The sequence below is a fragment of the Notechis scutatus genome, chromosome 2 (assembly GCF_049901735.1).
Source record: "Notechis scutatus isolate UNSWTSFEM ecotype Mainland chromosome 2, rNotScu1.2, whole genome shotgun sequence".
Lineage (NCBI taxonomy): Eukaryota > Metazoa > Chordata > Lepidosauria > Squamata > Elapidae > Notechis > Notechis scutatus.
In genome coordinates, this window is record NC_142010.1 from 59,594,748 (window position 1) to 59,609,859 (window position 15,112).

The following is a 15,112-nucleotide window of genomic DNA, read 5'->3' on the forward strand; positions in this document are numbered from 1 at the left end:
AGACAAATAGAACAGTTCCCAAGGATAATAATACATGAGGATGTTGGGAAGATATTACTCTGATATTTATGTAAAAGTATTATTTAAAAACAGTATGAATTATTGGAAACATGAAATCACAGTCACTGAAAATGATAGAACAAAATTTGTATAGGATTTTAAAATTTAGACTGATCAATACTGGGAACATAATACACCAGGCATTACTGTCCCTGAAAAGAACATGTTTGGGTTATTGATGTAGCTACCCCAAGAGAGAGTAATATTGAAAACAAGGAACGGGAAAGGAATACAGTATAATCCTACCCCCCCACCCAAATGCAAAAACATGGAAGCAATTGTTGATTAGGGTATCAATGACTAGTGGCACTTCAGGTGCAATAGCAGGAAGACATAGAATTTGGATTGCTTGACAATAACACTAATAGGTACCACATATACAATTATTCCCTTTTACAATATTGTACTTCAAAGTTTAGACCAGGGGTGTCCAACCTTGGCAACTTTAAGACTTGTGGACTTCAACTCCCAGAATTCCTCAGTCAGCAAAGCTGGCTGAGGAATTCTGGGAGTTGAAGTCCACAAGTCTTAAAGTTGCCAAGGTTGGACACCCCCTGGTTTAGACTGTGTAATTCATATTTGGTGAATTTCATTTAGTTAAGTGATTCCAGTCCATCTCAGCTGTTAACTAGAGTGTTACAATATTTACTAACACTTAGTGCAAATCCTGACATATATAACTATGAAATAATGAAGGGAGGGAGGAAGGGAGGGAGAAGGAAGGAAGGAAGGAAGGAAGGAAGGAAGGAAGGAAGGAAGGAAGGGAGACATACGGGATACAACTATTAAGTAATAACTAATGATTTTAACCATTCAAGCTAACCATAATGTTGTACTACTAGTTATAAATGGAATTGACTTCAGACTCTCCCTCACATCTAGATGAATAAAAAGACAGACACTCTTTCAGAGAAGGCAATGCTTCTTACAGGACAGATTTTAAAACTAAACAGCCAGGCGTTCATGAGTCATAAGGCTGTGGAAAAAAAGCAGCAACTACCCATGTTTTGAGGTCGAAAAATGCACTCTAATAATGGCTCTCTACTCTTTACTCCAAACCAATTTCCTGTAACAGAAATGTGAAACCTCAGTGAAAATAACTTTACCAAAACAGATCAGAAAAAGAGAAAGTATAGTTTATTTTGGTCTATACCAAGGCCACATTCAGGCTCTAATAATAAACTATAAGAGACCTAAAAGCTATTCAGAGCTGAAATTAGGACTTGATAACTTTAGCCAGCTGTTAGGAGTTTTGAATCCTGCAAGTCCTCAAAAAACAATTACTCTGAGAAGCACCAGGTAGTTTACTAGTAGAAGAACAGCATTCACACAAGAACTGAAAAGTGATGGTCTGGAGATATACTTTGTTATTAATTTACTTGATTTATATGGGTGCCCACTTCACAAATTGAGACTCGGTGGCTAATACCAAAACAGGACCAATAACAAAGACGAAGAAAGAGCACAGTGCCAACTAGGGCCAATCTGTTAATCATTTAATATTCCATATTAATATTCCATATTCCATATTAATATTCCAAACACTCCAAATAGCTCAAACACTCCAAACAGATGAAAGGACAAAAGGTAAGTTATGAAGACACAATATAGTTCCATTTATGGAGTTACAAAGTTGTAATATACAGAGCTTATTGGAGTTTGGTGGCTAATACATTTAAATAGGAGAGGTAATATATTGTCATTTCCTAAAATAAACTAGCATTTGCAAAACTGAAAACAGAAATTTAATGCTGTTTTATCCTATAACAATTATTTTGATAGTAGTTAATAATTAAAATGCCACATTTTACCATAGTAATGGCACCAGAAAAATCACCAGCAAATTTTTCCTTCAGATGTACCTCATATTCACTCCCATATTGACTGACCTATTGAATATTTGCCATTCAAGTTGTTTTCAACTCCTAGTGACCTCATAGATAGATGACTCCACATATGTAGAATTAAATAGAAACTGTTTGTTATTTAGCCTTAAAATAATAGTGAACTGAATCCACTGTGGGCTGTGGATATATAGTTTAATAATCTGATGGAGTTTTAAGGAAAAATGAGTTCTAACAACTGCTGCATGAATCGGTTTCATGCAAATTATGTGAAAATATTAATCACTAAAAAAACCACTCTAAGTTGTTACTAATTAATGAAGCTGAACAGCAATAAATCTTACTCTTATTTTCTTTTGTTTTTGGACCTTACCTCAGCAGCTTGGGTCTCCTGATGCAACAAAGTCAGACCTGTAAGATCTTCTAAGAATGAATGGGAAGAATTAAAAACCTTTGCTAGGAAATTAAAGCCTTCTCTTTCATACTGGTCAAGGACCTGCCAAAAGAAAGCACAAGGGACAATATTATTTATTTGTAATTGTACAAGGGTCAGAGTTTTTGAATATGACTCTTAATATAAATTTACAAAGTAAGAAATTGCAGCTTATTTACAACACATAAACATTTGTGTTTCTGCTAACAGAATCACGGAAGTTCTTTTTTATACCATTTAAATAAACAGTGTTATGAATCCCAAGATTTTTCACTTTAGCTTAAATGAAACACATTCACATTCACTACATTAACATTCAGTCATATTTTGGTGGTTATTCATTTCAAGATAACTAGCAGTTTGGACAATAACAATCTTTGCTTGCCCGTTTCTTTAGGTCTGGCATTGCTAAAATCATGAATTATGAGGAATTTTCCCTTTAACAGAAACCATTCAATTAAAAAAAAACAAACCCAGAGAGCGAAACCTTCCAGCATATTCACATCAAGGAATGGGAGATTTTTTAAAGCAGAGAGTACAAAGAAGATACTCCAAGATTTTCATATCATCAGTTAAGTTCTAGAGATAAACCTAATGCCGTTTGCCTATTTTGTAATACATTAGAGCAGAGAATCTCCAAACTTGGCAACTTTAAGACTTGTGGACTTCAATTTCCAGAATTCTCCAGCCAGCTATGCTGTTGCCAAGTTTGGGGACCTCTGCATTAGAGGTTCTGTATCAGGCTTCTTAGCAAATGTATTCATAGTAAGAATAAAGAGACAACAAAGCCAAGTAAACACAAATAAGTTAATAGTTATTTATCTGTATGAATTGCTACTGAAATATTCTGTAGCAGAGTGAGATGAAATGTAAATATTGAATTAAGAAAATGTTACAGTAAGGTTGTACTGTAACATTTTCTTATATGCAACTGCAACAGGCTATGTTCATTTTCTTCTGGAGTTACAGAAAAAAACATGTAAAAAGTATAAGATGAATCAGGAAGTGGCTAATGCTGACTAAATTGTGATATTTATTCTCTGTTTTATCTTAATTTTCACGATGGACAGACATTTCTTAAAAGCATATAATAAGCCTAATATAAGGCTGGTCTCTTTTAATGCTCTTTTGCTATGCTCTCATTAAATCTGTCCCCCCTCCCAACACCCCTTCCACCAAGGATTTTTCATGATGGGTACAGAGTCTATTAGATAAAAGATTAGATAAACTATTAGAGTCTATTAGAACAAGCAAAATACAATCAAAGTAGTTTTATCACAATAGCCATCCATTTCTCCTGAGAGCGCAGAGCCAGCAAGTAGGGTAAGTGCTCTTCCAAAGATAGAACACAGACTGCTCTTATCTGCAGACAGACACTCATAGTTTAAGTTTGATTTTGGCAGAAACCGAGAATTATGAGGGGCAATGTAAATCAGGCCTTCATTAAAGCATTTGTCTTTAGAAAAGCCTTGAAAGTGCTTATAAAAAGATTGTGCGCATACATTCCAAGAAACAAAGACGTTAGGAAAAGTTAACTTTCATTTTCAAAGATCAAAGATCCAAATGGCTCTGATATTTGTATATTATTTATTTATTTGATAAAAGTATTTGCTGGTAGTCTCACCTTGGACTACTCTAACCAGTTTATGAGTCTTGTAATTTATGACTGCTTTAAATTGAAAACTCTTTGAGGAATGTTTAGCAAGAATGGGCTGGCCAACCTGCAGCCCACAATCACTGTCAAACTGAGTGCCTTATAGGCTGAAGGATAGATACAAATGACAAATATAAATAAAAGGGAAGTGAGATTTTGCCTACCCTTTTTTAATACCAAAAAGGAGGCATGGAAAACTTTCAAACTTCAGCCACCCCAATAAAATAATCCTTCAAAAGCAAATCTGAAAATCCTACTTACTTAATGACATAATGATGCCATCCAGTAAACACCCTTTGTCGCCAAAACTTGATTTTAAAAGTGTAACCTGTCTATTCCTTTCTTGATTTTATTTTGGTATATGTTACATAGAAAAAATAATCCTACTAGAGATCACGGCAAAATGTAGGTAACAACCCAGACAGATGCACAGCAATTTCTAGCAACAATTTCTATGGCATGTTGAAGTACATTTTCAAACTTGAATCATAATCATTGTCTTGGCTTCTCCAGTTACCAATCAATCAAAAGCATTGTATAATTTATTCTGTTAAAAATCACAATACAAAACACATAATACATTGGCCAGATTGGGGTGGTTAAGAAGTACAGGAATAATAGAAAACAACATCTTCTTTAGCATCTTACTCAACAGCACGAAATCTGGCTTGAACTCTGAAGATGTATAAAAACACAATGAATTTTTTTTGAAAAGGAACAGTGGAATAATGTCAAGCTCGAATTCAGGATCACCTCTCTCTTTGTGGTGAAGTAATAATCCCTTAAGAGCGTAAATAATTATTTTCAGGAGTTCCTGCAATATCCATTGTCCCATGATGCTTCCTGGTGCTCTGGAATCTAGCCATTCTTAAAATAATTTCATTTCATAGAAATGAGGTTTCAAATATGAGTTGACTCCTGCATACAGAACCTAAAAGATAATTTCACTGGTAGCAATTGCATATTCAGCTGCCCTCACAAATGAACTTCAGTGTCCCTCCTGGCACTTTAATTTTGCTTTGCTGAGTAAATACTATTAAAAGACTGTATTTGTCTGAATATATTTTTCCTGTGGCAGATGTTCATAAGCCTGTTTGGTTTATAAAGGAAATTCATTGTTGATCATTGTTCTTTGGAGCTCCCCCACCTCTCTTTTTAAAAACTTTACTAGGTATGCTCAGGGTCAAGGAAAATTTTCTTTTTCCTTTTGGGAATATAACTCAGGATCCATCAGCTTCTTTGCTATTATCAAAGGCAACCAATGCATGGATTCTAATAGATGCTTAGAAATCCTGAACTTTTTCACTGAATAATTTCCTTTATATTTGAGTGGCAGTCATCCTACAGATCTCTCCAATAGGTATACCATTTGCCTAAAATATTGAGCGCATCCTCTACAGCTTTAAGAATTGTCAGAATGAAGATGAATGGAAGGCACAGCCAATAGAGATCTACAAAGTAAAGTGCAAAAGAGGGATGGATTTTGTGCCATCTTGTTAACATAGCAGACTCCCACAGAACTGTCTGATATAATCTGGACAGACTGGCATTAAGACTACCTTGGGAAGCACTGGATAACTTTCAAAAGGTGAGGCGCTTGAGTTTGTTCATATGCTATGGTGCTTCACACATAAGATGCAGTGGTGGACTGAAAGCACTGTAATTATGATTGCAAATGATAGCACTAACCTATCATGCTACATTTCAGTAGACTACTGAAAATCAAGACCATAGTGGATGTGCCGTCCTACTCATTAGTAGACTAAAGGAATCAAACTCTTCTGAAGGAATAGCAGATGACAACATCAGAGACTAGGAAAGCATCAGAAATATAATCTTCAGGTATGGATTTTCCAGAAAATTCCAAATGAATATGATTCCAATTATATATATTTATCTCAGTATCTATAAAAGTATCTGGGCAACATTATTTGATATAAAATATAGTCTCTTTTATAAGGTTTGAATATTCAAATAAACTAAAAGCTATTGTATGGAGAAGAAATTATTTTTAACGAAGTATAGAAACAATGTTGGGCAATAGGCAAAAAAATAAATGTCACACAATTTTGAACTATTTTTCTTTTTGACCTAGTTGGAATCAGACAGTATAGGGTTATTAGAGCAATTTTCTCAGTGCCAACAATGGGGCAGCTGAAATCTGATGACTCTCTATGAGTTGGAAAATTCAGAGACAGGAGAGCAGCCAGACAAATTGGTACATAGGACATAGTAGGAGGCTTGGAAGAATACAACAAATATATAACAACTTCAAAAGTTGCCACTCTAAAAGCTTACTTCCATGAGTGACTTGAAAATAAGTAGAATGAATGCAATGGACCTGTTAGTGGGAGCATGACAATGACTGTGTTTTCACCAGGTTTTTTTAAAAAAGCAATCATTTATGCCTATCTGAGAAGTAAGTCTACTCCAGAAGTGAAATAGAATCTTAGGATCATAACTCAGTCCTCTATGACATGAATGGAAGACAAGATATCTTCATGAACTGTAAAGAGTTTTGAAGGAAGCTGAGATAAGATTAAAGGAAGTATGTAAAAAAACAACAGGCAAATCATTAATGGCCACTAAAAATTAAACTGAAGGAGTTTGGTGAGAGTTGTGCTTTGTCACATGATATTTGAATAGTGAGGCTCCTAAGTCCTAGAAGGTTCCAAACAAGGCCAAGTAAGCATGTGTGTGTGAATAATAAAGACTCTTGATGTTAAAAATATGCCTACTGTCATCATTGTACAATTATGAATAAAACACTAAATATTTTTTATAAAGATTTCTATAATTTTCAAGAGCATCCTATAAAATTATCAGTAGTTTGTACTCAGGTTTGTAACTGAACGATGATTCCAGTTACACAAAATACAGATTAATTGTATTAACTAGAAACAAGCTGCATTACCTAATAATTACAGCAATTAGTAGACACAGAGGGGCTGGTTTGTTCATAGCACATTGTCTGCACTTACATGCTGTGTCTAAACATGGCTTGTTTTTAATATAATTTACCAAACAAGCTATAAGATGTATCCATACAATACAGCTGCAAATCCAGTTTAGCTAAAAACCATGAGCAGCATGGCTGAAAACAACTTTGATTGCCTTTTCCCCAACAAATGTATGAAAATCTGGTCAGAAGGATACCATATAAAAATGACAGTGTTTGAGATTATCAATCATACTAAAAAAAAAAATCACATTAGAGCAATGTACGAACCCGTCCAACTGGACATACCAAAGATTTCCAACTATTTTCACAATAGTTATTTGGCATTTCATTAAAGAATCACACTAACTGTATTCCCATTAGTCAAATATCTATTAGACCCAAGTTGTGTAAGTACTTATTATTGCTGCAAATGTGCACACAATCAAGAATAATAGCAATAAAATATTAAAGCTTATGGGCCAGGAACAAATAGGAAAAAGAAAGGAAAAGAGGATGGGTTTGTGCTGAAATACTCTGGTACTTACAGACCAAAAGCAAGCAATTGCATCATTTTTGGTTGTACTTCTCTAGCATGTGGATTTGGAACTCTCTCTTTTTCCTGTAATTACTATTTTAAATAAAAACAACTGATGAATAGAAGAAAATGCTCTTGGATGATGCAGCTATGAAAACTTCTTGTTATTAATCCATTTCTAAGAAAGCTGGAATTTTTGATATGTATAAGAGAATCTGCAGCAATAGTGAAAGTATTTTGCTGATTCCTGATGCCTTACAAGAATGCTCTAAAATATCAATTCCTGGCTGAGAGGTAAGGCAGATTACTTCCGTGCTGTGATTGATGTCAACCAAAAACAGCTGCCTACTGTATGGCATGTTCTGAAAGCTAATTTGCCAAGTAATTGACACTTCTCTCCATCTCATTTCCACTTTTGGAATGCAAAACACTTTATATGTTTCAAATATCATTCATTTGTGTCATTCTGGCCTGCTGTGTTCCCGAGAGAGCCATATGCTGGCTCTATTTCCTGGCATGGGCATTCAATTCATTATTCCTATGGAAAAAAGACATTCATGCCATCCACGGTGGATACATTAAGAAAATACAGCCCTTAGGCAAGAATTTTGCTTTTACTCAACCTTTCCAGGCTTGGGACCCAATGCATTGTTTATTGTTTTCATCATAATCATGGCAAAGACATCATTCCCTTATATTTTCCTCTCCATTCAGCATAGAATGGATAAGCCAAAGTATGAGAACCAGAATTACAGCCAATCAAGGCAGAAGAATTATTCAACCATAACAAATAGGAACCAATTGCGTAACAAACATTCAATTAAAAATGTGATCTATTTCAGCTTGGTTTTATGTGAAGATAATGACAAGCAGTTGTTGAATGGGCTCACAAATCACTTTATCATGGTGTGATTTTATTGTGATATGTTGAAGAAGCCTGATTCATGCACAACATTCAACTATACATCATGTATTGCAAGTACATATTACTCTATACATATAGAGTATGTAGAGAGGTAGAGGCAGAGTCTGGAGGTGGAGTCAGGAAATAAATTAGTCTGGAGTCACTACATTTCCACAAGCAGTCCAGGTCTAGGCCCTCTTGAATCCCATTGTCTACTGTGGTGTCAATTTAGTACTGAATGTTTTACTAGATTATTTTGTATAGGCATGGTAAATAAATCAGTTTAACTGGAACTTAATGTATAGTCCTGATTCTTCATACCTGACCATGTTCAAAGGCAAACAAATTACAATATGGCTTCATGGATGATTGCAACTTGCTAAAGGATGCCACTGCATCCTACCCACAGATAAAAGTTTATAATTATATTTCTGCAAATGTGGCCTTGGAAGCAGCTCAGCAGTTCATGGCTACCCTTGCAGCCATGGGCCAATCCAAGATAATCTCAGATCCAACCCAGGACAGTGGCCACGCACTGAATATGATTTTCTTGGTAGGACAATGGGAACGTGGCCTAACGGGGGAACTTGTCCATTTCCCCCTTGTCAGGGTCAGATCACACACTTCTGTCCTTCAAATTCTCTTACTGCCCACCTCCTCAGGGAGGCCAGACCCATTTGTGTGATCTGCCCCTGGCAACTGATAGACCCAAGTAGGTTTCAGAGGAAACTGGGGCTATCCCAGAGGCCTTGCTGCATGGTCCTGCCGAATTTCTGGTGATGTCCTGAAGGTAATTAAGGATTTGAACAAGATAAAGTCTGTGTGGTCTCTCTTGATCCATTGCTCCTAACCCGTCTAATGATTCACCAATGAGCTTTTGGGTTTTGAAAAAGGGTTAAAAGACATCTACTGCACCACTGCAAGAAAATGAGGGATGACTCCAACCTTACATGACTTAGAGACGTATCAAGGCTTATCTTGTGGCAGTAAGAGTGGCAAAACATTACTATTTATCCATCCTTATTGCATCCTCAGAATGTTGCCCAGCAATCCTGTTCTGGATCACTCAATCCTTCCTAGGCCAGGGCTTGGATGTTCATGTGCAGAGGTGCTTAACACCTAATGAATCACTTGAATTCATTCCCAATTAGAATGTGGTACAAATTCATCTGACATGCCTGGGATGGATATTGCCTAGTTATCTGAGATCAGGTCAGTCAGGTTGGAGCTCCTGAAATGGATGTCAGTGCAATTACCTGTTGATTCCTGTCCCTCCTGGTTGATGAAAGCCTCCAAGATGGCGATCACCAGGATGGTCAAAGCAGTGATTAATTCCTCACTGCAGGAGAAGATATTACGGGAGCCTTTTAAGGAGGCCTTTGTTTGCCTTCTGCTTAAAAAAGCATCTTGGATCACACCTGCCTGGACAATTTTTATCCAGTCTCTCATCTTCCTTTCCTAAGGAATGTGGTAGAAAAAGTGGTTGCCTGGCAGCTTCAGAAAGTCCTGGATGAAATGGATTACCTGGATTCCTTTCAGTCAGGGATTCAAGCCCTGCTATGGGATGGAAACAGCATTGGTTGCAATTGTTGATGATCTCTGACAAGAGTAAGATAGGGGTAGTGCAACTATCCTTGCTCTTCTTGACCTCTCAGTGGCCTTCAATACCATCAACCATGGCACTCTTTTGGGCCAGCTATAGGGGATGGGAGGCACACTTTTGCACTGGTTTGGCTCCTTTTTTCAAGGCCAGTCCTAATCAGTATTACTAGGAAGTGAGAGATCCAGCCATAGCCAGTCCTCTGTGGCATTCTGCAGACCTAGTACTCTGCATGGCTTTAAAAAAAAAAGCTGGTAAGTGAGATTATCTACCACCAGGGGTTGAGGTATCATCAACGTGCCTGGTACCCAATTTTACATTCTCCACTCCAGTGACTCAAGTGAAGCTGTCGTTGCCCATTTGAAGTGCCTGGAGATTGTGGGGGGCCTGGACAGGGGACCACAAGCTTCAGCTGAACCCTGGTAAGAACGAATGGATTTGAATGCATGGAGCTCTGAGATACAGGACTCTTGAACAATTCTGGATGGGGTTGCACTATCCCAGACAGACTCTGTGCACATCTTGGGAATTCTTCTGGATTCTCTACTCCTGATTGAAGACAAGGTGACAGTCATGGCCAGGAAAGCCTTTGCCGAACTTCATGTTGTGTGCCAGTTGTGTCGCTTCCTGGATCAGGAGTCCCTGCACTCAATCACTTAAGCCCTAGTCATTTCATGCTGGAACTAATGTAATGCATTCTATATGGGGCTACCCTTGAAGAGAATTTGGTAGCTACCACTAGTGCAGATTGTGATGGCTGAAGCAGTTCTTGAGACTCCCCCGCAGACTGGCCCATGTTACACCACTGTTCTGCAAGCTATATTGGCTGCCAGTTTGCTCCCGAGTACAATTCAAGATGCTGGTTATTAGCTTTAAAGCCCTGTATGGCATGGGTAAAGGCTATCTGAGGAACCATCTCACCCCAGTGGGATTGGCACATCCCACCCATATCAACAGAGCACATGCTATGGACTCTATCAGCCAAGAAATTCTGGCAGGTGGGTTCCAGGAGAAGAGCCTTTTCTGCCATGGCTCTTGTCCTTTGGAACATTATAACCGCTGAGGTGAGATCCTCACCGACCCTCCTGACCTTCATAAGGACCTGAAAACATGGTTCTGCCAATGGGCCTTGGGACCCAACATGTGGTATCACTCTGGAGATGGCTAGTAGATACTTTTTTGGTATAACTATGATTATTCTTATTACTGTTTTATCATTTAATGTTTCTGATTTTAATGTTTGTAAGCCATTCAGAGTTGCCTCTGGATGAGATTGGCGACACAAAGAACCAACCAACCAATAAAACAATAATTTTGTATTAATCTAAAATCATGCTATCTTACTGCAATGGCTAGTCTACTCATGAATTCTATTATATGTCTTAGTATATTTGGGAAGCCTGGTAAACTGCAGCAGGTTCAAAAGCTACAATTTTCAAAATCACAATATGAAATAGCTGCACCATCCAATACCTCATTTAAAGAACACCTTCATATGAGATCTGAGGGCATACATATGGATTACCAAACACATTGGCACATGCTGAAGATTTCTGGTGAATTCTCAAAACAAATCAGATGGCCAGTCATTCCAGAAAACTGCAATGACTCCAACTCCTCTCAACAAGGATTTTCCAGAATGAGGCAGTCGAACTTTTCTTCTGATTATTACTTGTTTGCTGCAGTAATAGTAAATCAACTGGGATGGCTTTTTGGCATGTATATCAGACCCAAACGCTTGGTTCTAGGCCAGGATTGGGTAATTCACATTAAGATATCCAAGTCCAGGCTGTTGAAGTCTGGCATCAAAATATAATTATCAGAATCACAATTCTTATTATTTCCTTCTAACACGATACTTACTCAGAATAACAGCAACCACCCACCTCATGCCCAAAGGCAAATGAGACATAAAAATATATTGCCTCCATTAATATATTCCTCCAACATTAAAAATCATTATTTGGAGAGAGAGAAAAACCTTTTCAGTTGAGTATTGTAACAATTAAAGCCTCTACTATACCTAAACACTTATTTGGTACTGAATTTTCTCTGAATCTTCCAATGTCCGTGCTCCCTCCCCCCATAAAAAACCAGGCCTAAATTTTTAGCCTTACCTCAATGGTGATATTAAAATAATACTCCCTAGCCATAAAGTGGTTGTTCATCAATGGTCTAAAGGGATTATGAGAGTAAGGAGGAGGTGGCAATGGTGGCAGACTGGGGCAACCTCTTAGCCTGTTTGACTCAACCTATACATTTACATTTCCTCTTGCATTTTTTTTAATACATGTGATTTTTAAATTCAAGAATTCATTTTGTTATTGTAAAGTCCTCTACATGCAGTAACAATCTAAATGTTCAAACACTATTCACATTTCCAATTTTAATCTTGAACTCCATTCACACATCAAATTGTCAAGATTTCATACCAGGTATAATTGGATAATTCTCTCTTAGCTCAGAATTCCCATGTAAATTCTAAAAAGTTAGATAATTAATTTTACTGCAAAGAATCACCTGTCAAGAATTTCTGTGTCTAATAGTATACAAGGAATCTTCTCACCCACCAACTTTAAGCCCCCCCAAAAAAACTTTTTTCCCCTCAGCCGTCATGTTTATAAAATGGCTTCCTCTTCCGTGATAATCAGGGACTCTCATCTCACCAATTCAACCCTTACACAAATTCAGTATTGAATAATACAATAATCTTATGAAGGCATTTACATTTTTACTGAAATAGAATGTCCCACAAAGATTGATATTTAGTTACATTTGCTACTGCTTGCAGGACACCAAACCAAATACTTCTGTAGAAACTATCCACAAGATAGCATTGGTCAAACAGAATACACGGGATGCAGCCCATTGAAGGACTGCAATGAGCCTATGGGGCAAAAAGAAAACTGAAGCGAAACCAGTCTTTATGAAAAAGGCTGGATTCTGCCTCATGCCTGGGAGTGGAAGAAAACTCTATATTTAGTGGTGCATTCTTGGCGGCCTTATCTTGACATTTAAGTCCAGAACATCTTTGTTACTTTCTTCCAAGATTTAAAAATATAGCAGTTTTTTTGAAAGTGGAATAAAAGCTTTGTAATGGTGACAGAAAAATATTGTCTTAGACTTCTATGAAAAAAATCAAGTTATGGAAATTCAACTAAAAAAACTGTGGAAAAAAACACCACCAAATGATAAGAATCAGTATAAAAATCCACAGGCAATAATGTAAGAGAATACATAGGTAATCCTCAGGTAATGGTGGCAGTTGGGACCAGATTGGTATCACTAAAAAGTGTGATGTTATGTAACCACATCACTTATTGACAATCCTGACTTGCTGTTGTAAGCTCAAGATCTGTAGTTTGTTAAATGGGAACTGTGATGAGAACCCTAGATGAGGAGGACGGAGGTGCTACAGAGGAGTGGGGTATGTGGAAGAGGTCCTAGAGGTCCAACGCAGGCCATGCTTGAACTTGGGGGGACAATGGGGAGGCCCAGTGCAGGCTGCATGTGAGTGAGGAGAGATCGGAAGATGGACAGCATGGTGGGTTACGAGCACAGGAAGGCCAGGTGACAGACAGCACAACATGACCATAGCAAGGTCTAGGGATAGATTGTGCAGCATGAGCATAGGAAGGCTAGGATGGATGCAATCACATTACTAAAGGAACACCATGATGGTTGGAAAATTGAGGAACTGTTGTATGTACCTCTCATTCAGCGCTATCACAACCTCAAACAAAAAGAATTACATGTAATGTGCCAAATTGATGGACAACTCCTGAGGATCACAACAGGTAGAGATCTACTACAAAGTTAATCAATGAAAAAGGGAGCCATACACTAACATACAAGCAACATATCCCGCAATGTCTAGCAGTCAACAGAACTAATCCACTGGAGGATTCTATTTTCCCTTCCCCCCTGCATATCCCACAAGGTTGTCCAGAGACAATTTGGGACACCTGGGTGACATGCACGGGAGATCAATTCAATAACCTAATTATCCATGCATGTGATATGCCATCTGTTAAATTAGTGTCACCATCACATTTTGCGGAACAAATTCTACAGTTAACTGTGCTATCCAATAGCAATAGCACTTAGACTTATATACCGCTTTATAGTGCTTTACAGCCCTAAGTGGTTTACAGAGTCAGCATATTGCCCCCAACAATTTGGGTCCTCATTTCACCCACCTCGGAAGGATGGAAGGCTGAGTCAGCCTGGTGAGGTTTAAACTGCCAAATTGTAGGCAGCTGGCTGCAGAAGTAGCTTGCAGTACTGCACTCTAACCACTGCGCCACAGAAGCTCATATTATATATATCATATCATATCATATCATATCATATCATATCATATCATATCATATCAATACTTCCTTTTATCCATTTTTAAACTTTTCTGATTATAAATTTGTGTATCATGACAAGATACCTGTATCCATTCTCTATATCATGTACAAACTAATTTAATTATCTCAAATGATTTACATTTTTTCTTGTAAGGGAGTTGTTTCAGCTTCAGAATACTTTGTTTCCTTTTTTAAAAGCTCTACATTATACCTTTTCAGATACTGGAATGAAACGGATTTTGCAAGATCTGGAAAATAAGCTGTATATTAACAAATACTTTTCAAAATTGGCAGTAATTTCACAAGAGAATTAGTGCCATCAGAGACTACACTAGTAACATTGAAGCTTAGAAAGTTTCTCAATTACTTGGGAAATTTCCACAGACAATGCCAGAAACAATTTCACAGCAATCTAAAAATTATTTACAGCCATTCTGCAAACATTGCATCAGGAGACACTGTTTTTTATTATTTTAGGCCAACTTTTTACCATAAGCTACCACTCAAGAGTAAGCTCATATTCAAATAAACATACCAAAATTATTAACAATTACAATTAAGAGCGCAGGTATCTCGCCATTCAACAGAACTGAAAAAGAGAATCACTTTTATGGTTGACATCAGTCTGTAGCATTTAATATATTACAGTTGTTGTTCTTGGCTGATTCCTTTAATTGGAGCTATTTCATATTGTTTCATTGGTCTGTATTGCTATATCCTGCTTTAAGGTTATTTTTAATGAAAATCAGGCTATTCTTTTTATAAGTAAATTAACTATAATCGTAT

General features: G+C 37.2%; 1 protein-coding gene across 2 annotated transcripts in view; it reads right to left on the reverse strand.

The window, feature by feature from the left end:
* ATG7 (autophagy related 7) overlaps window positions 1-15,112 on the reverse strand; it is a 105,218-nt gene that overhangs the window by 39,065 nt on the left and 51,041 nt on the right. For both annotated transcript variants that reach the window (XM_026680560.2, XM_026680561.2), the window contains exon 17: window positions 2,278-2,400. In XM_026680560.2, the coding sequence (XP_026536345.2) occupies window positions 2,278-2,400 (123 nt within the window). The remainder of the gene's footprint in view (window positions 1-2,277; window positions 2,401-15,112) is intronic.